General features: G+C 35.9%; 1 protein-coding gene across 1 annotated transcript in view; it reads right to left on the bottom strand.

Annotated features, from left to right (window-relative positions):
* Positions 1-384: 384 nt before the first annotated feature.
* Positions 385-24,330, bottom strand: part of LOC113240199 (ichor) — a 36,667-nt gene continuing 12,721 nt past the window's right edge. The window contains exon 2 of the mRNA XM_026477447.1: positions 385-5,588. Coding sequence (XP_026333232.1) covers positions 4,142-5,588 — 1,447 coding nt within the window. The 3' untranslated portion in view covers positions 385-4,141. The remainder of the gene's footprint in view (positions 5,589-24,330) is intronic.

Genomic DNA, 24,330 nt, shown 5'->3' with positions numbered 1-24,330 from the left:
ATTTATTTTTATTACTCTTGTTAACGTCATGTCTATTATAAACTACACATACTATGCATAAATTATTCATGAAAACGAAAAAGAATTTCTATGATTCTTAACATAAATCACATTTTCATAAATGTCCTGTGACGCTAGTGTAAGAATGATCGTTTCTTTAACCTTATTAATAAAATTCGACCGTTTCTTCAAGTTGTAATAAGCATAATGATCAAAGTACTTTAGTTTCAACCATGTTTCTCGCTACTTACCATAAATATACTGGGATTTGTCGTTGATCTTAAAATGTAATATTCTTCTCGTAAATATCGAATTAAAAGGCAAAAGTACGTTAACAAAAATCTCAATTTATTTTACATTAATTTACAATTTACTTAAATTGGAAAACCTCTCGAAAAATATAACATTTCTCTTAAAATACAACATTATAAAAAATTATGTTCTAGTAAACTTTGCTAATAACAAATACTTGTAGTTGCGTGAAAAGGTTTGCAATACAATAAAAATAAATATTGCATTAAAACCGCAAAAAACTTGGCATTTTTATAATACAACCAGCAAATTATGATGTAATTTGGTGTTTCAGCCCGAACAACTAATATTGCAATAAGCAAAGTGTACTAACAGAACACACGAAGGCCGACTTCGCAAAATGGAAGGATTTACATTAAAAATAACTACAAAATTACAATAATATCAATAAATACTTAACTCTAACTTAACTATCAAAAGGTACGTTTATAAAGGTCCTACCGACGCAAGTAGGAAACGCTGCGTGTGAAACACTAGCTTTCTTCTTTCTCTCAATATCTTAAATACAATGAAGTAAGTTTGGCGTATGTCCCGCATTGAGTCCGCGTGGTGGACTATGAGCTAAACCTTCTCCTTGGAGGAGACCCGCACTCAGCAGCAGGATGATGATGTCAAAACAATCACCTTTTAATATAGCAAAAGTCTACGCCATAACAGTTTTATAAATCATTTTCAAACAGCGTGAATTCAACTTACGCTATACTCTCTAATTTTCTGTAACGCATATTCGTTTCTCGTTTACCATAACAAAGTACTTCATGTCTGAATTATATTATATCATTAAAGCAGCTAAAGAAGATAATAGACAACCTAGTGTTATAATTAGGCAATCTTTTATAAAAAAATTACATAATATTCCTACACGAAATGTTACTCCCAAACGTAATCCGTTTAACAGGAACTATCCTTTGCGTGTTGTCTACAATAGCTGTAAAGAAACATTTAGTTTTACCCCTGTGTGCGCGCGCGCAGGTTCAGCGTTTCACAACGCGCGTCTATCCCACAATGCGTAGCTCGGTGTACTCGCCCGCGAACACCATTGCCTGTTGCCAAAATACTATCTAAATGTTGAAATCGGTTAGGTTTTGCTACTTTAAAATCTTAACATTGTTGACTCGTCGCCACACTTTGTTTTAATGTGGCTGCACTAATGTTGTTGTTTGATTGAATTAAAAACGACAATTTTGCTACGAACTATTTCTGTTGTAACTTTTTAGCATTGTGTACTAGCAACCAAAAAAAACAACATACTTAAAATATAAAGCATATTTAATCTCAAATATGACATCAACGAAATGAATAAGGACTATATATATCTTGAAACGGTGGATACATAAATGATATTAACAAGAAACACCCAAATTGATTTCAGTATTGTGCATGTAATGGTGTTTGATAGAGGCAGCGAATGGCGTGCGCGGGCGCAGCGCAACCGACCCGCTCAAGCGTTTGAACGCGTGGTCTCATTTCAATGGTCAATGAAATTAGGAAAGCAATCGGGTGTATTGAAAAATGTAAGGTTAATAAGTTCGTACTTCGTAAATTCTAGTTTTTCCAAAACTGTTTTGAATAAAACAACAATATCAAAGTCAAAAGTGAATCGTCTACTCTTATTAAGACAAAATTTTGATTTCAAATAAAATTACGTTTCATTTAAATTTATATATGTATCTATATAACATAAATTGATCAACTATCACTGACAGCTTGATGAACACGAATTCACACGCCAAGAACAGTAATTATGAAATAAAAAATATAAATCACAGAATAAATATTTCAGTTAGAATGATGAATGATTACTTAGTAAATGAATGTTTATTATTATGTACAATGTATAAACGCAGAAACGTAAGTAGATGATAATCTCATGGAAAATATGGAACCTCCCATTTTTTCAATAAATGGTAGAGAGGATTTATTCAAATTATTTTTACAAAGTTCTGGGAGACATAGACAAATTTAGTTAAACAAGTATTAAAAAGACTATACAACCACCATGGTACAATGGGCCACAGTTAGATATTACCTATCGACAACTTACATACTTTATCGTGTGGTCGTATGTACACACAAAACCACGTAAGTAAGCGTTAAACAGCGATATGTATACTCGTTATTATATTAAGTACACTGGAATTACTAAACATTGAAAGCATTGCAGTGTAATACACGCAAATGCTAAATTAAGTAATAATGCTTTAACCTAGACGAGATTGAAAATGTTTCTCTGTCCTAACAATTAAGGTTATTGTACATTTCGTAAGTACGTTTTGAATAAATTGGCGCGTTAGTAATGATGTGATAAAGAAAATTGAGTACATGAGTTTAAGCAGAACGTTGTATAAACCACACACATACACACACAAGCCACATACATCCTTGACGTAGGCAAATTAAATTTTAAACACTTAATCATTTTTTATAGATTACATTCCGTTTATTAAAAATAATCATGTACCTATACTACTAACAATTGAAAACAATAACGGTATTAAAATGGATTTTTAAAATACACGACAAATCCTGCTTGAAGTCAGCCGCTCGACCCAATAACCGAAGGTCCATTACGCAAGACATTAGCCGGTGTTAGCTGAATTTTTTGCTCCCGTCCGCTTCCCGGACGCTTCAGTTCCGCAGTTCGCGTGCGCCCGCGCTTATGCACCTACTTATTTTGTAACGTAACCAGCTGTTAATTATTTTATTTGTGATGATGGCATGTGATGTTGGAAGGTATTTGTATGAAATGGTTTATATTTTTCTTAGTATTATAAAAAGACATGAAAATATAATAAGCATAATGCAGCAAGTAATGAAATATAATGTTAATAATATGGTGATAATGAATATTATTAATGACTTGAGTAATATGAAATGTGTATGTGAGATGCTCATGTCGGAAAAGGCGGATTTGAAAACACTTAAAATAGTTATGTTACGAAGTTGATGATAGTAAGAAGGTCAGGTTTTGAATGAAATTATCGATGAGTTGTGAGCGAATGAATGATGAAAGGCGAATTCAGCACGAATTCACTGATGACATGGTTAAGTTTTTAGGAATTGAAATTAGAGGACTAAATAAATTATTAAACATTCTAAAGTAGAGATTGTTAGCCTCATACGCTTTGTCTTTGTTTCTTTACATATACATAATGTAAGTACCTAATATTACACAATATATTACTAAGTAAATAAGGTGACTATAAATAGGTAATCGGAGTAAAATTCACTTACGCGGAAATATATAAAAAAGATTGTTAATAATTGTTTACCTCGTGCATTGTTTCATCCATGTTATTCTTAAACTAAAGTAATGCATTGATTTTTTTAGAAAGAACAGAACCGAATTTGAACATTTTTGAACGACGCATGCGATTGATTTGGTTGGCAAACTGTATTCAAACTCGGCTCTCAAAATTTGCATTAGAAATTCATCATACGCACTGCGATGCAAAATATCAAAATCTAAAGGCAGACACCGAAACACAAAATAAATCTAACCAGACGGATTATTAAACTAAATATTACGGAATGAACGTCGAAGGATCCATACAACAAATTATAAACATTTATCTACATTAATAAATCTGGAATACTTAAAACTAGTTAACATTGCACTTGTCCTTAGGAGGAGTGTTAAACTAGGGGTTAAAATAATACGTGTCTCTTAACTACGTTAGAAGACAATGTGTACAATAGCCTAAAATGAGATTCCACGCGGTCTGAGGTACGAGTACCGTCCACACACAAGCACACACACAAACTATACTATGAAATGCTTCGATTTGAGCTAGTGGAGTCGAATAGTCTTTGATACTACGCGGCTTGCCTAGTCCCTCCCGATTCTTTTGTGGATCTGCTGGTGTTTGATGAGGTGGGCTTTTTGTCTGAACGCTTTAGCGCACACGTCGCATCTGAAAGGTTTCTCGCCCGTGTGCGTTCTCAGGTGCACCTTTATATTGGACTTGTTCAAGAAACCTCTATTGCAGATTCCGCATCGGTGCACCGGTTTCTCTTTGCCCAACAAACCACTTAACTCGGCGGCCGACGTAGGGAACGCCATACTACCGTGAAGATTAGCTCCGTTATTTGCCTGTTTCGCCTTCGCTCGACTCCGTTTACTCTTATTCGATGGAGTGACCGTCGTGGTGTGTGCGTGAGGGTATCCTAGTAATCTCTCTGGACTGCACAGGCCGTCCTGTTTTAGGCTAAGTGCGTAGTGAGACGCGTACCTGCCGTTCAGAAGGCCTCCCACTCCGTCCGTCGTGGACACAGCATTGCCGGGTGGCGACGACGTCGAAATCACGTCCATCCCATAGCTGGTAGAACTCGGCGCTTCCTGTTTTACCGGAGGGCCATTTTGCAGCCGATTTTGAAGTAGAGGCATATAACCGTGCGTTAACAAAGTTTGTAGCGTAGAACCAGCTTGACCAAGATTCTTTTGAAGAAATTCCTGACTTTTTGAAAACTCTTGACTTTTGCATGAAAATTCCAAATGGTGGCTTGTTTGTGGCGCCGGCGGAGGCGAGTTCGGGAGACCGAATTCTGCTAAGTCCTGTGGAACGATTTTATCTCCCTGTTGACTACAAGCACCTGCGATCCAGGCGTCAATATCCATCCAGCTGTCTCTGGAATCATTTCTTTCCGGGTCCTCAGGTTGCGAAGGTACTGTCGTATCGGCTATTGCCGAGCCTATTATCGCCGCAATGTCTTCTATGGAGCTAATGTCGTAAGTCATGTCCTGTTTGTTACTATCCTCGAACAATTTTGATGGTGGGGAGCAGGACGCGGCGCAAGAGTCAGGCGCCCCAGGTGCATTGGTCTCGGCAAAAGGTTTCGTATCTTCCAGAGCAAATGGTTTTACGTCCTCCAAGTCAGGAGGTTCAGCGTCCGCTGCGCAGGTAGAGGAGGAGACTACATCATGATCAGCACCGTAGCCGCTCTGCGTAGGGTAGTTGTTGTTCTCTTCTGGGAGTCGTTGAGCGATGGCGTGATAGTGGTGCCCAGAGATGCCGTTGATGGAGAGGTGGCCGGTGTAGCCCGTGAAAGGGGGAAGAGGTTTGAGTTCAGCGAGCGGCTGCGGAGCGAGTAGGGAGTCGAGGAGGTCGTGGGTGGAGGTAGCAGGCGGAGGGTCGGGGTCGAGCTTGGGGTCGAGCCAGCAGGCGCCCAGCAGCAGATCGTCCGGCGGCGCGCCACACTTCACGCCGCGCCGCAGCGCCACGCCGCCCACCGACACGCCGCCGCCATACTTGGACGCCGCCACCCTGCCGCGATAGCTGCAACAAAGAAACGCAAACGGTTAATGTGTTATCAGATCACGTGAAAATGCGTTGATGTGATGCGTATACACGAGCATTACGAACGAATAGGCTTCAGAGAGGTGTCCAACATGTATCACAAATGATAACATCTCTCTTTTACGTCGTGATGAATTGTTTTTTATTTGTTTTGATCGTAACATCACCAATTCGTTGACTATCATCAAATTTACTATGTATAAGAACAACAAATTGCCAAATGTTTTATCAATTTTCAGAGGGACCCTTGAAAGGCATGACCCGTGACTTGTTCTGAAACACACAATTAGCTATCGAAGTATGGCATTCGTACGCAATCGACGGCGCTTAATCGTTTCATTTGCGCGCGCGCCGTCGCGCTCCGGCGGGCATCCGTGTCTGCGCCGCGCCGGTCTTATTTTTATAACGCATTATAAAGTTCCGAAACATTGATTGGTGTTTCCGAATATTGGGCATTGCTAATGATTGTTTTGTTTTTCGATTGCTATTGGTTCGTTTATGTTGCTAAGGCACGGTAAATAGGTAGCTAATATTGCCCTTCGCGGTTCGTGGAAGTTGCAATAGGATTTGAAGTTTTTTTGGATCCTATAGATAATCATTTGTAGGTTCTGTACGGATGAATAACAGTAATCGTTAATAGATATGCAGTAATTAAGTAATATGCTAAATAGTTACATTCAGGCAGTGAGTTGCATATATGGGGTGTAACAGTGTTGTTTTAAAGGATCTAGGGATTTATTTAGTCATCAAGGCGAAATATCGCACATGACCACTAACTAAATAGCACTATCTCAAAATGGCACTAATGTATATCAACATTACTTATTTCGTTTCAAAGCGCTGTCGCTGTAACAACACTGTTGTCGTCATGTCACTTTGAAATTAAATCGTATATGAATGACACATCAATATAGCGAAATTTTGGAGATACATTTTTAATACGGCGCAATTTTGAGATAAAATATAATATAACGTAATTTTTGAGATAATACTATGTTAGTTGTCAAGTGCGATATATCTTTTTAACAACTTGTAGGTAATCAAGAACAGAAACTGATTCTGTTTCATTGAGTTCATTGCGAACAGAACCAAAGACTTCATTATAGGTAAATAAAGATGGCAACATTGTTTTTCAAAGTGACATTAGTAACCATCAGTCGGTTATCTCTAATTAACAATCGGCTTATAGTTAAAATTCAGATGAAGTAAAACTACCAAATAAGTTATACTTAACTGCAAAATTTGCATATTCACATAACAAAAGAACAGATACATGTGGTATAATCCTACATCGCAAATGTGTTAAAAACACGGTTATCGCGTGTGCAACTAAGTTAATTATACCGTGTTGAACTTAGTTCACTTGACCGTACGCCTAACGCGATTCTACTTGACACATAATCGGGGCTTACTTTCATTTATAGCAATTTATAATTGTTAATAATGATTTGTAGAATAAGCGTCTATTATTTACTGTACTTGACCAGAAATCTTTCAAAACACATATTTCTTAAATTTAAACTGAAATTTTCCAATATTGATGAGCATACTTTAACAACTATCTATACCAACTTTATTAATTCATGGTTCAATAAACTTAAATACGTTATTTGAACTAATGCAATATTGCAATTGGTGACCTATCACAAACTCGAATTTATTTTTTCCGAAATAACGTTTGTTCGAATTGTCATTATCTCTAAAACCGAATTATAAGGAAACCGTTGTTCTATTAGAATATATTGGATATTTATCGCAAAGACACGATTAGGTTCGGTTAGGATAGGTTAAGTTAGGTTTAAAAGAGAAAACATTTTCCTCTCAAAATTAGTTTCGAGGTTATGAAAATTCGAGCGAATGTTATTTCCAGAAAATGTCATTTCGGAATACAGCAATGCAGTATTTGAATTAAAAGTAAAGTATGGAGTTTCAAATAAATAAATAAATAAATAATAAATATAAAAACTAGATACACCGGTAAAAATAAGTAAATGCTACTTGTCCATTTTGCAACAGCATCATCACTGAGCATTCATGTTGTAAACCATAAGAGACTTAATATTATATGTTGTGACATATAATATTAAGTCTCTTATTATATTAATTTAATAAATAAATTACAACGCCTAAACACGTTGTTATTGCAGCGGCGTGCGCTACAATTAACCGCGATGTGCGCCCGCGCAGTGGCCTGTTCCGGCTAACATGACCATGTTCGATGCTAATTCACGCGATCTTCGCTTATTGATAACATACTTGCATAATTTATTACTGTTAACGTGCAACAATTATTTTCCTTTATTTTTTAGAACAACTCTACGTGGTCAAATTTACGATCACTAGGCTTAGCATGAATTTGATTTTGGAGATGGTGGAGAGAGATGTCAAGTCGAGCGATCCTCAGCAAAAGTTTTTTTTGCCTTTCGAATAATATTCCGAAGGTGGCATTGCACTCGTTCAAATCTTAGAAAGGTTTTTTTATGATACAAGTAACGGGAAAAACAAATCGTGCGCCTGGTGGTAAACGATACAACTATCCGTGGCAGTTGCAGTGCCACTCAAAGGTTTAAATGGCAAAGACCTGGGGGCACTACCACTGCGCTCCTAACTCTTAGACATGGGTTGACAAGTCCCATGTGCCTATAATTTCACTACAGTTTCACACAGTATCCTTACCCTAAAAGTCGGAACGCAGTAATGCCCACATTACTGCTTCATAGCAGAAGCAGGTAAATTCGCAATACATCCATGGCGAACTATTTTACAAGAAACTCTACTGATACTTAAAACTTATATAGATCTAAGTGCCTAACGTCCTAGTTAACCAATAGAGCTTTGGTCTTTTTTAATATTAACTGAAATGTTTTTTCAATTATGTTTTTTTTTTGTTAAAATACGAACGAAGTAAGAATGACGTTTTCTCAATACGGGAACACTATGAATCATGTTAGACTAACTTTGATTACTAATATTATGGTAGGATCACTAATATGATAGATTTGTAAGTAGATAGATTAAATTCCTGATTTAGTGCACATATCACAATAGTAAATATCACATCACAGATACAGATTATGTGTATTAACGTCAAAATAAAGAAACAATATTATTTCATGATACCTGGCGACGAACGAGTCGTGCGCCTGGCGGTAAGCGACAAGCCTGTTCATCACAATTGCAGCGCAGTTCAGGCCACTGCCACTGCGCCCGTCACACTGAGACATAAGGTGACAAGTCCCAAGTGCCTGTGCAATTTCACCAGTACCCTTCAAAACCGGAACGCAGTAATGCTCAGATTAGTACTGCTTGGCGGCAGAAATAGGTAAGGTAATGTTTTTTTACAACGGAACATCTTCTATTTCTTAAAGTATTGAAATATAGATATTATTAATCACTTTTTTATTTGAGAAATTCTACTTTCGTTCTTTGAAACGCCATTTTGGTGCATTATCGAATGTTATGTTTCCTCAAAGAAACTTCTCTGCGCAATATTTGTACGATGAGTAATACAGACGGCATTGGATCCGGTAACATCTCCGGCTCTTCAGTGGACTGCCACTTAACGGTAACAAAGTTGCATACTGCTCAAATACAATTTAGTATTAGAACTTTTTAATTATTTTTAAATTTTAAAAATGATGAATGAAGGGATCAAATTGACGAAAATCCTTTCGTTTTCCTTGCATAAACAATTTCTTTTCATTATACCGAATGTTCATAAAGTTGTTTAGAAGAATATGTATTAGGTTTCTATTATATAATTGGCCAGATATTTTTTATTAATTCTTTCAACGGTCATGAAAAACTTCGCAATTATTCGCTGGAGCCGGACAAAAAAGTCGTGGCAACGCACTTCGTTGGCCAACTGCACGCAAACGCTTGCGAGATCGATTGGGGGGAAAAAATACTATTAAAATATAAATTTGTCTCGGCCGCCAATAGTGACCAATATACGACCTTGAGTGGGTTTTTCGCAAATTTGAGTGTAGATAAAGGCGCAGGTCGACAGCCCGTGATCGCTGGCGCAATCTTGCAGCGAAATAAAAACCCATTGCGAAATGTGACCACTAGCGACTTTCAAACACCTTTTGTGTGTTTTCAATAAATTCAGAAATTACTCCTTTTGTGTGACACGAGAAGCATTTTGTTAATAATAAATGTTGGGTTAATTGTAACTGTTATTCGGTTATTACACCTTGCTGCAGTTGCATTATCTAGTTTCAACAGGTAAATCGTTTGTTTTGTTTACCGTTAGAGTTGGCTAAACTTTTAAAAATATTCCTCGTGAGTTAAACGACAACTACGACAACTAAAAAACACCAATATTTTATGGAAATTTTAATTTATCATTTGGGAATAAGTAATTCAATACAGTTATTAGCTGCATATATATTCAAAAACACAAGCATACTAAAACACGAAATTCTTGCCCGTCAAAGCATAATTTCTAGAGCAAACAAACAACCAAAGTTTCCATCCAGGTCAAGTGTTTTATGAATCCATAATGCCACAGAAAGCAGCATTTGTTTCGGCCTAGAAAAGGCCCAATGCCGAATTGTGGGCCGAACACCGAAATTAGCATGAGTTAGGATTCGGAGAAAGACGCTTATCCGCTCCGGTGGGCCGAGGTGAAAGTTTGTATACTGGTGGGTTATTCAGGCTGTGGTGTGACAAATTAGCAAGTGCTATTCAATGGTTTTGAGAAAAATGCAAGTGATTGATGATTTAATGTAGGTATAGTACAGTACATAAAGACGTGAAATTGTTGACAGAAAAGGAAAACAATGTTACATGCAGTGACACAGACGCGGAAAAAAATAACCAAACTGAACGAAAACATGAAAACAAATTGGCAACTTAAATAAATACAACCTATTACATGGATGACGATGACGACAATGGATTACGATTTTGTTTTATATAATTATAAATAAACTTTAATGCCTTTTTACAGCACAGCAGAATATAAACAGAAATGGCTACGCCTTTACACATTCTTTATATGAAAGAAGCCTTCGTGGTCCATTTCAACAACATACCATTTTCATCAAGTTCATATAAATTCATTAACAAGGTCAATTCTCCACTATGTGCATTTAATCAACGCCATTTTATAAAAGAAATCTGTACATGGATATTTATATCTAAAAGGAATCCGCAATACAATTAATTACAAGTCCATTGCCTATCCTTGAGGTAGGTTTCGAACTAGAGCATCAATAAAAGCGGGTATCTATTGTTAAAAACCACTACCGTGAAAATCGAAACCGCAATTTGCCATACAACTTCCGAACGCAATATGCACGGGTCAAGGTTGCTAATCGAGTAAGCCAAACACTGTCGCTTACGGCCTGTTAGTTTGGAAGCTTTATTTACGCCACTGACATACTTCCGTATGCGTACCGTTAGCCGACCTTCTTTCAAGTATGTTTGTCTCTTTCACTCTCGTTCGATCTGCATCTTCTGTCTTTATCGTCGTGCGACAAATTTTTCGATGCGGGCGCAGCGTGTGGGTTGGCCCAAAAATTAAATTCGTGATATGATTTTTTTGAGAAACCGCTTTAGGGGAGGGGGCTGCTCATATTGGTCATTGGGTCACGTGGTTTATGGTGGTTCGTATGGAGGGCGCGTGTTTAGTGCAAGTGCAAAGGTATAGAGTTCAATATTGGTTGACAAATGTAAAAAAATATTTTGGTATGCAAAAATGGGTGATAGTGATCGGGTGTTTATGAATATGATAAAATTGAAAAAAAAATAATGAAATAGGTAAATACATACATTTTCTTTTATATAAAAAAATATATTCACTTGTAGTCCCTATTAGTATGGCAGATTTTATAACGAAAAGTTACATTAAATACGTTTTAATCTAGTTCTTAGATTTTTGCCATTACATATATGGCATGAAACTTTTCCAGAACGTAAACTTTGTTTGTTTGAAAAAACATATACACGTATATATGTTTTTTCAAACAAACCAACTTTTCGTGTCTCTTGCTGGTCCCATGGACAGTCAGCCGTGACTAGAGATGGGTTTTTACCCGATAAATATTCGTCTAAGGATAAATATCCGTTTTTACTGAGTATTTATCCTAAAAATGGATAATTATTATTTGTATTTTTACAATAAAATTCATTTTTTGTTAAATTATTACGTTTTTGCCATTCTTTTATGTAACAAAACTGTTCTACCTACGTTTTTCGAGTCGAGTGGTATAGAAAATTCGATTGACACAAAGTTATCAAATTAAGTGTAACCCTTGAGCTGACCTATCCTGCGTTAATAAAGTGCGACCCAACTTTATGGTCTTGGGGTCTACTGCGTACTAAATAAAGTCATGTTTGGACTTGAAATAGCTTAAGGATTCCGTTTCACATTTCACACACAAAATCTATTAAGAAAAACACATGATGTAAAAATAAATGTTTGTAATTGTGTAGGTACACAAAGTGTTTTAAAATTATACATTGTTTTACTAAATATTAATAATAAACCACGATAGTTATCCACGTTTTTGGATAAATATCGAGTAAAAATAGATATTTATCCTGAGTATTTATCCCAATTATATTTATCCATGGCCCATCTCTAGTCGTGACCATAATACCTGTAATGTGCCTAAATATCTTTTTTTTACGTAACATAGACACACGCTTTGCCAGAATCTCACTTGATGGTAAGCATCAAGCGACGATGCGATGTCGCCGGCGATGTTGCGCTTGTGTTGAGTAAATGCCTATTTACTCTAGACTTGATTTTACTCTAAACCAGCGCTATAGGTAGGATAACCTGCCCGTAGCAAAATGCTGAGCAAGTCCCGTTTGCGTGCGACACTCATTTATTTTTTTTATTACTCGTATTATTATTGTGTTTACTGTGATGTGAGATTATCAAAAGTAAATTGCATTTGTGTGCAAATTACTTTTCTTTGTCTATTTGTTGTATTATGCTATAGTTTTCAGTTTATAATGTTACAAGATGATAGTTTTTAACTGCATTCATGTGTGTCTTGGCGAACACAATAAAGTTTTCTTATTCTTATTTCTTATACGTACAGCCCGAAATTGTATCTTTTCTAAAACACAGACATCCAACAGATATATCGTTATGTACGTTATGTATCTAAACACTGAAGCTTGGTCACATTTTTTTATGGTATATGGAGTTTTATTTAAGACTTGGTAAATTTAAATATACCATGATACGTTTTAACTTTAACGTAAAAAATAGATAATCTAAAGACGGTGTCATTACCATCTGATCCCTTAAAACCGATTCCCTAGTGGATCCGTTATATTTTACATTATTTTCTATTCCCATCGATTCCCCTGGGAAGGGGATCAAGAATAAATATTGATATTATATTCCCTCCTGATTCCCCGGTATTTATAAGTTTATTTTTCGCAGGTATTGTGGTACAGTCAACAAGAAAATGCATTCATATCAGTACGTCAATATTAACGATACGTCACAAAAAAAATTTTATGAAATTAGATCGCGCGCGTCGTGATCTAATTTATCAATCGCATCGCGTGCGACTATTTTTGTCAATTTTGCGAGCGCGGCCCAAGCTGCGCAATACGCTCCGCACACATAATATGTCGCAATTATAAATCAATGTTGCCAATTTAAGTAAATTTCATTTTTAAATTTCTAATAAAACTTCTATTAATTCGTTTATTCATTTTTAAATGATTATGACATATTTTGGAAGAGAGAACGCCCAATTGCATTCTCATTATTAAACCCGTTGACGGTCGAAAACAATAAATTGTGTTTGGTTCAAGAGCTTTATTTAAAAGTTATTGCTTTCTTGACATCCAACGGGTCTCCTTCATCTAAGAAAAACATATATGCTGCGGTCTACCAGGTTGGTTCAAGGTGTAATGAGGACAAGACTTCATTCACATGATTTAGAAGAGTTTGTGATCCTTCAAGCTTTCTAGCGTCATCGTTAAGGCAAGCACTAAGTATATAGGGATATGAATGAATAAATTGTTGCAAGTAGAGGAAGGAAGAGAGGTTTGTCAGGTAACGAGTGGCGGTATGTAATCTATGACTATCCCAGTGGGATAAAAGTGTGAGTGTGTTAAATAATTTTTCATTAAAATATTAATAGCAAATATAGAACTCGTTAGCTTGAGTTCGTCCAGAGAAGTACTGCCGCCTTACCTATTTCTGTCGCCAAGCAGTAATGTGAGTATTGCTGCCTTCAAATCGGAAGGCTAAGGGCGCTGGTGAAATTACAGGCACCTGGGACTTGTTAACTTATGTCTCAGGGTAACAGACGCAAAGGCGGCGGTGGTGCAACTGTTACGTAACAGGCGTGTAGCTTACCAGCAGGCGCACGAGCTGTTCATCTCGTCACTTAGTAACCATAAAAACGAGACTAGAACTCCTTTCTTCAAAACATACTATAATTATAGCTTACATATTCTTTCGTCATAATATGTTATTATAAATTGTTTTTAATTGATTCGTTTACATACTTTTTTTTTCAGTATTTTTAATCGCTTTCGAGCAATCAAAGAAAGTGTACTACTAAGAATCTATCACTAAGACTTTATAAGTAAAAAAGTTGCTTTATATCTAACTTATTTCACTAGCTATCGCGCTCAATGCTTGTAGTCGATAAAACGTCGCAGAGAACATTACGCGATAAATCTGACGCGCATATAGCTATCGTCTTATATCCATTCGGTACCACAACACACTGTCACGGCGCAAAGTGCCTCATCCGACTTTACCGCTCGCACCTTTTCAATTCCAAGATGGCGGCTATGTTACTAGAATTTTCAGATGTATGTGGATACATATCACGTATGTCGTACATTCGTGCGTATGTACAATAATCAAAAGCAGCTCCAAAGGTAAAGTTATCTTAACGTAAAACTACAGGGAGAGAGACTACTTTTTTATTAGAAAAACACTTGTCCCAAAAGTCACTATGATCATGCAGGTAATCAGCAAATTATGATGTTAACCGTCCATACGTACATAAAAGTGTACGTGCACTGTGCCCACCCGAAAGTCCTCGCCCTACAAATAACCGTTATAACCGTTCAGATACACAGACAAACATTTTATACTAGGCAATTAGGACGTCAGGATCAAAGGCACCGACGTACAAAAGAGTTTTTTGTAATATTTATTACTTGGTCTTTGGGCCTGGTTCACAGTACAGCTTTGTTGACTTATGATGTTGTTTTAAATATGTCCGAGCGGTCGTGAGGATGTGAGAACATATTTTTATGTTCATAGACGTACGAGTGGGCGGGTAGTATTGTTTGAGTTTTGGTTAAGTCTCGTACTAAATTATAGGTAATTAGCATGAAAAACCTTTTACTTTTGATAAACGTGATCATCATCGTTATCAATTCATTATACATCCCACTACTGGACAAAGAATTCTAAAATAAGGGAGTTTGGGAAATACAGACATTTTCCAAGGGTTGTGAGCCCTCTTCGACGTGCAGGCGACGTCATAGGGTTAATAAATACTAAGCAACAGTTCTCCCACTAGGGTAATGACGCTCTTTGATTTCAATTTACACTTAAACAATTTTATTTCTATTGGCATTTTAAAATTTTAGTTACATCATAAAAAACGACACTAAAAGTCGTATTCCAGAACTGTACTCAATGCTCAAGTTACGATTTGAGCAGACTTGAGTATGATTTCAAGCACTGGAAATACGACCCTAATGGCAAGGACTTGAGTATAATTTCTAGTGCTTTGAATCATACTCAAGTCCGACTTGAGCATAGAGTTCTAGAATACGACTCTTAAAGCCAGACTAATTAATTACACCTATCCTCCGGTCTCAAATTAGAAAATCACGAACCAATATACAAAAGTTATTTTCCCAAATTGGTCCAGCTGGGAATTCCACCTGATCTTTCCTTTCCTTAGCGCCAATACTACTAACCACTGAATATCTGCTGACATTACCACCACATTATATTTTGCATTCTGTTACCTAGAGGCCCACCATAACCTTTCATAAACAATCTTATTTTAATGTAACCTTAAAGTAAGCTTATTACAATACTACTCATATTCGTAGCATGACAAAGCTGTCAAGCAAATAATGTATTATTGCTAAAGTGATTGAAAAAACGAATGATTTCCCAATACTGTCTATTCCTTACTAAAAATAGGAAAGAAATAACGCGTCATTGTACAAAAAGTCTATGTAAGGTTAAAGTAATATTGTTTAAGAGGCTGTGGTAGGCCCCTGAATAATTTTCGAGACACAATAAATATTCTATACATACAATAATAATATACATATAATATTAATACTTGTTTTTTGGTTGGTTATTTGGTTTTTTAAACAAACCAAGGTTTATTTGATTTAGTTCACAAAAATAGTTTCATTTCCTATATAATATTTTTTCTAAAACATTACAATTTGTGGAAAAGTTGACACATAAAAAGCAATGTATATTAAACTAAAAACATTCAAACTAATATTATAAATTCAAAAAGTAACTCTATCTGTTACGTTTACAGGTTTAAAATCGCTCATACAGTATTGATGAATTTTGGTATGGAGACAGATAGGATTTACGACAAGGACATAGGCTACTTTTTTGTCACAAAAATATAAAACTAAAAAGGGGTAGTATAGCACAGTAGGCTACTCCATGTACTTATTATACGCAGGCACCCTCTAGTTGTTTTATAAATTTGACATATTGCATGAACTCTTCCTTGTCAAAAATGGATAAATGTGTGAAAAAGCGTTCCGTGAATATTACCATCAAGTTTTGCACAGTCAAGACCATATCAGGCTTGACAGTTTGGACCACTCTTACCACAAACGGCGTAGAGTTTAATTTAAAACTTAAATGTCAACTTTGACCTTGTACTTATCCAATTAATTTAACTGCCTCCGTGGCCGAACGGTTACCATGCCGGACTGCCACGCAGAGGTCCCAGGTTCGATTCCCGGGCCGGGAGAAATAGTTGTATGGCCTACAATTATTTCTCTCATGAGTTTGGGTGTAATTTGTGGTTGTCTATGTGTGTATCCATGGCACCCGCGACACAGGGTTTCCCTAGTGCGGGGCTATGTTGAGTGTGTGAGCTATTTATTTAATTCTAAAGCAATGTAATTGTAATTTTTTTATAAAAAAAACCTATCTCAAAAGTTCATGGAATTACTTCTATTTGCTAAGTTTTATTGAAATCGGTTACCGGAAAGTTCGCGAAACCGGATTCATCCCCTGATTGTGAATTAGAGGTGGAATATTGTCTTCAAATTTAAATGAGACCAATACTCTGTATCCAAAAAAAAAGAATCATCAAAATAGTTTCATAAATTTTTTGTCGCATAAGATACATTAAAAAAAAACCTCCATTTTTTCAAGTCGGTTAAAAATAAGTTTGTATGAAAGTATGTTGGTAGTTACTCACGGAAAGTGTTACATATAGAAAGTATATTTAAGCGAATATAGCATCCCTTCCTTTTGGAAATGGTTATTATGCAAAATAACAACGGAATTTAAGTACCCTAAACAAGTAACGTACATAAAAAACTAAAAGCCCTAACCGAAGCCCCGATATTCTTTTTTTAACATCCTTCCGAGTCGAGGTGCGCAGGAGTGGCCAAACGGACCGGTTACCGCGGTCATCGCCCGAGCGTTAATTTGTTTTTTTTTTCGTTGTTTTTTACCGGGATAGCCCGGGAATTCGTCGGTTTACAGTTATTCCTCCTGAGGCTACTATTTGTTTGCTCTCGATTATAACTCGATTTGACCTCGATTATCATTGTTAGCGCAATAAATTTGATATCCATGTTGTGTAGCGCTCAACTTTAACATTCTTGAAATAACATGCAGTCATTTTTTTCACTTTTACTTCCTTTATTCCTCACTAGAAAAAAAAATTAACGTACGACTCTCTTCGGGCATTCAGAATTGTAAATATACTTTAAAATTAAATATTAATGATATTTGCAATCTCTCAGTATCCACACACATCACGTCACATTCGTGACTTCATAAAAACTAACCCGCATCGATTCGTGTGTGCGTCGTGAGTTTCCCTAGTAGTTGCAGGTCGTCGCTCCCCACGTGGCGCGGGAATGACCTGCGCCGGCGCAGTGGCCTTGGGGATCGACCACTCAGTATGAACGGCCAGAGCCTTTATCACATGACATTTAGGTCTAGTTTTATTTATTGTTTTCACACTACTATATCAATTCGGTAACATGCCTATATTAACCGAATATTATGTCTTACTGCCCATGAGACTGGATTGAATACGAGTTGGTAGTCCTACGGGTCCAATACAACAGCGAATTTAACCACGCTTGTGCAGGGCATCTATCATGTTTGCGGAGGTGTGAGTTGATGGTTTCCTATTGTACCGTACGCAAGACAATTCTCGTGCTTAGTAGATTGCAGAGTAGCACCTTAGCATTTTATATGCATATATTTTTTTGTGATATTAAGTGACAGGACAAAAAAGTCGAGCACTTGGTGGTAAATGTCACGCCTGTCCATAACAGTCGCAGTGCCGCTCAAAGGGTACTGCCACGGCGCCCATCCCCCCGAGACATAAAGTTGAAAAGTCTCATGTTCTTGTAACTTCACCAGCACCCTACCCTTCAAAACTCATTACTGCCTGACGGCAGAAATAGGTAAAGGTGGCAGTACTACACAAGACGAACTCTTCACAGGAGCTCTGCTACTACTGATGTACACGACCTGCCCGTATCATGAAAAGTTCCATTCGGGTTCTGATTAAATAGTCTCGTGAAGGTTTATTGGATCGAGATACAAGTAAAAGATCCCTAATAACATATTTACATACCAATTACTATTTAGTCATTGTTCGCACTTTATTAATTAAATGGACTTATTATATTATTATCTGAAGACAAAAAAACATATTGTTTATAGTCCACACAGACTTGACTTCACGCCGTCTCCAGCACGCAATATTGTTAACAGAACATGATTCGAAAAGTAACAATAGTGTTTCTAACTCTCCTTAAAGCTATAGGCCTGTTCGTAATAGCCGTGAAGATATCCAGAAAAAAGCTTGTTTCTATGACGTCCACGACAAGCTAGATCTATTGATATCCTCCTAGGCTAGTAAAACGATTGTACCCTGAAGGAAGGACGGCTGCTTTTCTTAATGTCTCAGTTACGTACATTTGTGAAAATTTAACAGTAATGCTGTTCGCTAACAGAGTAAAAAACGTATGAAAACGGACTGCCTCGCATCGCTAATATCTGAGGGGTACTCACACTGCGCTCGTCACCCTGAGAAATAATTTGACAAGTCCAATGTGCCTGTAATTTCAATAGCACCGTTACCCGAGAAAACTGCAAATTGACGGCAGAAATAGGTAAGGTAAGGCAACTTCAAGGAAGCACTGCTTCCTTGAACTTGGAGATTTTCGCGAGTTATTGCGAGTTTTTCTATCGCAACTAAAATTTAACTACCAAGATCTAACTAGCATTGGTTCAGCGGCAGATTGTGGCCTAAACCCTTTCTTTGGAGTCCTATGCTCAACAGTAGAATGCATAACAAGTTGATGATGTTGTTTCTTAGGTTATCACACTTAAAGTTATATACTTACAAAAACATAAGGTCCAATTTTCTACAAAGATTTTTGACAACTTTACCCGTGGCCCGCTGTGCACGTTACTTTAATTACACGACTGCTACGTTTAGTGTTTTTATTAAACAGAAAAAAATGAACCAACTTACTTTAAAAGTAATAGTTGCAATGTTCAAAAGTAATCACTTTCATTGCATTAAAATTACAACACAAACGTTAACTAAAAATACACGATTAACTTTTAGACACTTCCGACGCCACTTCACCGGGTCCTGCGCAATCTCCTTCTTTTAAACACAGGTTCAATGACATAGTTATTACTAACTCCAACCCGAACAATACTATAAATATAGATTTTAATTAGCGAACAGTATTGTGAAATATTTAATTCTATACGTCATACTGATGCCACGCTAGCTTATTGCAAGTTGGAGATTAATTTCTAAGTTTGTCAACGTTTTTTAAGTTGTTGTTGTTTAGCGTTGTAGCATGTTATTTTGTCACCACAGTAAGTAATGTATATTGTATGATTGAAAATATTCATTTAATAATAATAATAAAGTGCAACACAACAACACTAATTACCTGGTCTCAAACCAGGGAATTTCCTGTACTACTATGATTTATTTTACCATGATAACGGTGGTTGAGAATTATGATGATCTCAACTGTGGTTACTGTTTATTTTACTAAGCATGAGGTCAATCACAAATTCACTTTGTCAAATGAGTCGATAGCGATAAGAAAAACCAAGCATCGCTTTCAATTCACATTCGATGAATAGAGTTGCGTTAACAGCCAGCAGCCGTAATCGTAAAGAGATTCAGAGTTCAATCGATACTTCGTGGAAGGAAAGGTATAAAAGCCAAAACCACGAAGTTTATAAGTCGAGTGGAAAACAAAAAATTTCCGTTTTGGTTCAACTTTTTACATTAATTTATAACTTCTTTTTTATGATATCAACAAAAATGTTGCCCGTGGCTTTACTTTTTATTTTAGGTCTAATTAATAAATCAAAAAAATTGTATTTATTCATTCGTTTGCATTTTCTCTACTAAGACAGGTTTTGGTATTTTCATTGAAAATTTATTTTGCGTTCTTGCGTAAACGTTAATATTAAATTAAACTTTGATTTAATTAATATTATCAAAAATCTAAAAAAAATGCATTTTGTTTCATATTTTTCCACGTAGATTGAGTTAATATTAATTTAATTGCTATTTCATTTATTACTAACTGCACGCGTGGCCGATTCCCGAGCCGAAACAAATATTTGTATGGTCTACATTGGTTTATCTCGTGAGTTTGGGTGTAATTTGTGGTTGTCTATGTGTGTGTCACCTAGTGCGGGGCTATGACTTGAGTTATTATTATTATTACATAAACATTACTATTTTATATTCTCACTAATTTCTTGTTCCGTTAAATGAGCCGGTGTGTGTATAATCAACACAGGACTTTAAAAATACTTTTGAACTGAAACAAAGCTCGAGATTTACTAAACTCACAGTTATCATTCGCCTCTGTGTAGTCACATACGACCACACACGCAACGACCTCGTAAAAGCTGTGGTCGTTTTTTCGCACATTGCGTCGTGCACGTTCGTTACTTCTTGACACCTGACCCTACACTTGCCACTTTACTTGTCGATTCATGTATTCCACATCGCAGCCTTATTTGTCACTTTTGTTTCCGCGGCTTTATCCCTTTTTTAGCCGACTTCAAAATAGGGGAGGTTGTCAATTCGACTGTATGTTTTTTTTTTGTATGTATGTTACGCGATAACTCCGGTATTTGTGAACCGATTTTCATGATTCTTTTTTTGTTGGAAAGAGGTTACCTCCATAGTAGTCCCATTTCATTTTCAAGAAAATCATCCACCCCTAAGGGTGGCTGTTCACGCATGAAGATTATTTTTTGTAAATCGCGCCTAAATTTTATTATAAGGAGCAATTATTTTAAGGGTTGATTTTGCTATTCTTCAATTCAAGGCGTTTTTCTCTCAATATGCATCGAGTAGTGAGAACCGATTTTTATTATCCCCTTTGTCAAGTCCCGTATAGTGGCGAACTAGGAGATGAATCCGGGTTTGCGCACTTTCCGGTAACCGATTTCAATAAAACTTGGTAATTATATGTAATGCCACGTACCATTGAAGTCGGTTTTTAGTACTCTGTACTGAGATTATTATAAAATGACGTGTTGCTAATTCTAAATTGTAGAAAATCTTTATTTCTTAGGAAAACAAATTACTCTTGACATCGTCAAATTGGTTAAAATCTACTATTCATTCTTAAGGCAGATTTCGCAGATGAAAATGAGTAAGATACTCTAGGGGGTGTTCTTTGTAAATAAATATTTGTTGTATTTATCATTTACAATATGTATTTTAAATATGTATACTAAATAGAAATAACCTGAAAGAACTTAAGGGGTCATTATCATGGATTTTTGTCATCCAAGAACAAATGCCGAGCATATGACATTTTCTAAGTTTAAAACTTACATTAATAAGAAGACTTCGTGTTAGATACAGATATATAGAAAGACGACATGCTCTAGATTCGACACAAATTTGATTCAAAGTGTATACCATAGCATTTAGTTGGAAAGAGCAACCCCTAAAGTTTCTTGCTCGTCCTTCTCAGGGAAGTCAGCGCTATGAATGCGGAGTAGCTTCAAAAATTACGCTTAAAAGTGTAAATTTATGTTGCATATGGAATAAACAAATGATTAATAAACGATTTTTTGACTTTGAATCATGTCGTCTTTTTTTTCTTTCACATTTATAATATTAGTAAAATATGACTTGAACAAATGGATACAACTACTTTTTTGCTCACAGGAGATCGTAACGTATGACGCACGCGCTCCGCTACTCATATTGTGACGTTTAATCTCCATTGTTATACAGGGAGCTCAATTAACGAGTATACAGAGTTTTTTGTTAACAAAACCAATGCAATTGGCAGTGAATTAACTGTGAATTATAGGAAAAAATCATTTAAAAAACTTTTCATCTCCGCTCACGAATAAATTTATTTACGACTGCCATAAAATAGATGCAACAATGGGGTTTTGTGAGAAACATTTATTGAATTTCATCGCGTGTAGGTCTATTTATGTCATAGTTTCCGCATTCATACTTAATTGTTATCGAATGCTAAAATTATTCCTTACAGCATCTATTCAGTAACAATATCCAATACCTCAGGTATTATATCGGAATGGGATCACGCGGAGCAGTACGACTCACGGGCCCTACAAAGGGCAAGGGAGTACAGTTAGCCCATTGTTTGTCGACACGCGCCGCTGCACCCACTGTACAAGAGAGGCTCGTAGGTACAGTTGGAAGTTAGTGATTCCATCCAACTGTCACCTGACGTCTTGGGTGCTTGAAATTTGATTTTCAACTTACAACTTAGTTTTGTTTGAATTTTGATCCGAAATTTTAAGGAAATTTAAAAAATATGTATTTTTACAATCCAAACTAATATTACAAATGCGAAAATCACTCTGTTACTTTTTCACGCCTATACCACTGAACCAAATTCGACGAATTTTGGTACAAGAATAGATGGGACATGGGAAGGAAGAAGAAGGACATAGGCTACTTTTTATTGTAAAAATAATTCCTAATGGGGGTGAAATAGGGGATGAAAAAATATGTGTAGAAACCAATCATTCCTCAAGTAAGTAGACCAGTAGGCTACTCGGAGCAGGTATTTAAATACTATTAAATGTCAAATTGTAATATGATATCTTACTAATAACAAAAGTGATAGTAATGATATTGTATAATATAGGTACGTTGTATACTCATACGACAATTATTAAAATATAATGACAATATTTTAAATAATTCATTAATAAACGTAATACATAAATTGATTAAGTAGCGTTAGGCGACCCTATAAGTTGTAATTTACCTTCCGGCTATTACAACTTTATTTACATCATGAACTTGCAGGTGCACTGGATCTTTTAAGACTCAAGTTATAATACGCGAGAGATACGTGCACATGCTTTTCGTTGTTTAATCATAATTTATATACATATAGCTATCATAAACGTAATTATATTAATCAGTGTTTATTTCTGAATGAGAAATAATTAATCATCTATTTATCGTTTTATTCATTTGACAAACGGTTCCGCCAAGGAGCACTACTGAGGCCCATATTCAATAACACTAACCCTTTACCAGCCATTATCATTTTACACCTTATCCAAGTTCTTACATCAGTAAATATATATTCAAATAAGAATTTTTGCCGCTGTCGTTTACAAATTGAACCGTCCAAAGAAAAGAATAAGCTATAATCGTCAAATGAATTTAGTTTATATCACTACCAATTACTTTTTTCTAGTAAATTTGTTTTATCAAGCTTTTTATGTCTATCGCATTGCAATAATTTCGAGTGTAAAGGTGACACAGCGGGGATCTTATTGCCAGTATATAGTGTAGTATAAATAACTTTATTTAAACAGCTTAAAAGATCCTTTCATTTTCGCGCCCAATTGTGTACCGAAGTACAACTCACGTCAAAGACTTTCTAAAATTCCTATAGGAACCATTAACTGAAATCTTTTTCATTTTAATAGATATTGATGAAAAATATAATTCTACAATTAGATGAATGAATGATGCTGCGTTTGACAAAACTATCTTATAATAATCGGTTTCGATCGAGAGAATGTCCGTAAAGAATAGCCAAAAGCCAGTGATGAAATATATCAAAAATAAATGGTAATACTCCAGAGACACGAATCAAATGTAACTCAGGAATAAAAAATGTCTATGACGTTGACGTATCGAACGTGTCATTAAATGTTTAACAGCTTGGGACATAGTCTTTTAGCCAACCTTATTAGATATTGTAATAATATAATAATGCACTTATCAAAGTCAAATAATCATTTATTCCATTAGTAAAATTTTAACACTTGAAAACGTCATTTTTAAACTACTTTTTAAGCTACTGCTCGTTCACTACGCTGAACTCCCTAAGAAGAACGAGCCAGAAACTCTAGGGATTGCTCTTTTCAAATAAACTTAAATGATATAGAATACATTTTGAATCATATTTGTGTGGAATCTGGACTCATGTTGACTTTCCATACATATCCATTTCCATA

Source organism: Hyposmocoma kahamanoa, unplaced genomic scaffold, assembly GCF_003589595.1.
Source record: "Hyposmocoma kahamanoa isolate Upper Pololo Valley unplaced genomic scaffold, ASM358959v1 122, whole genome shotgun sequence".
In the NCBI taxonomy this organism is placed as follows: domain Eukaryota; kingdom Metazoa; phylum Arthropoda; class Insecta; order Lepidoptera; family Cosmopterigidae; genus Hyposmocoma; species Hyposmocoma kahamanoa.
This window is presented reverse-complemented; position numbering and strand designations above follow the sequence as displayed.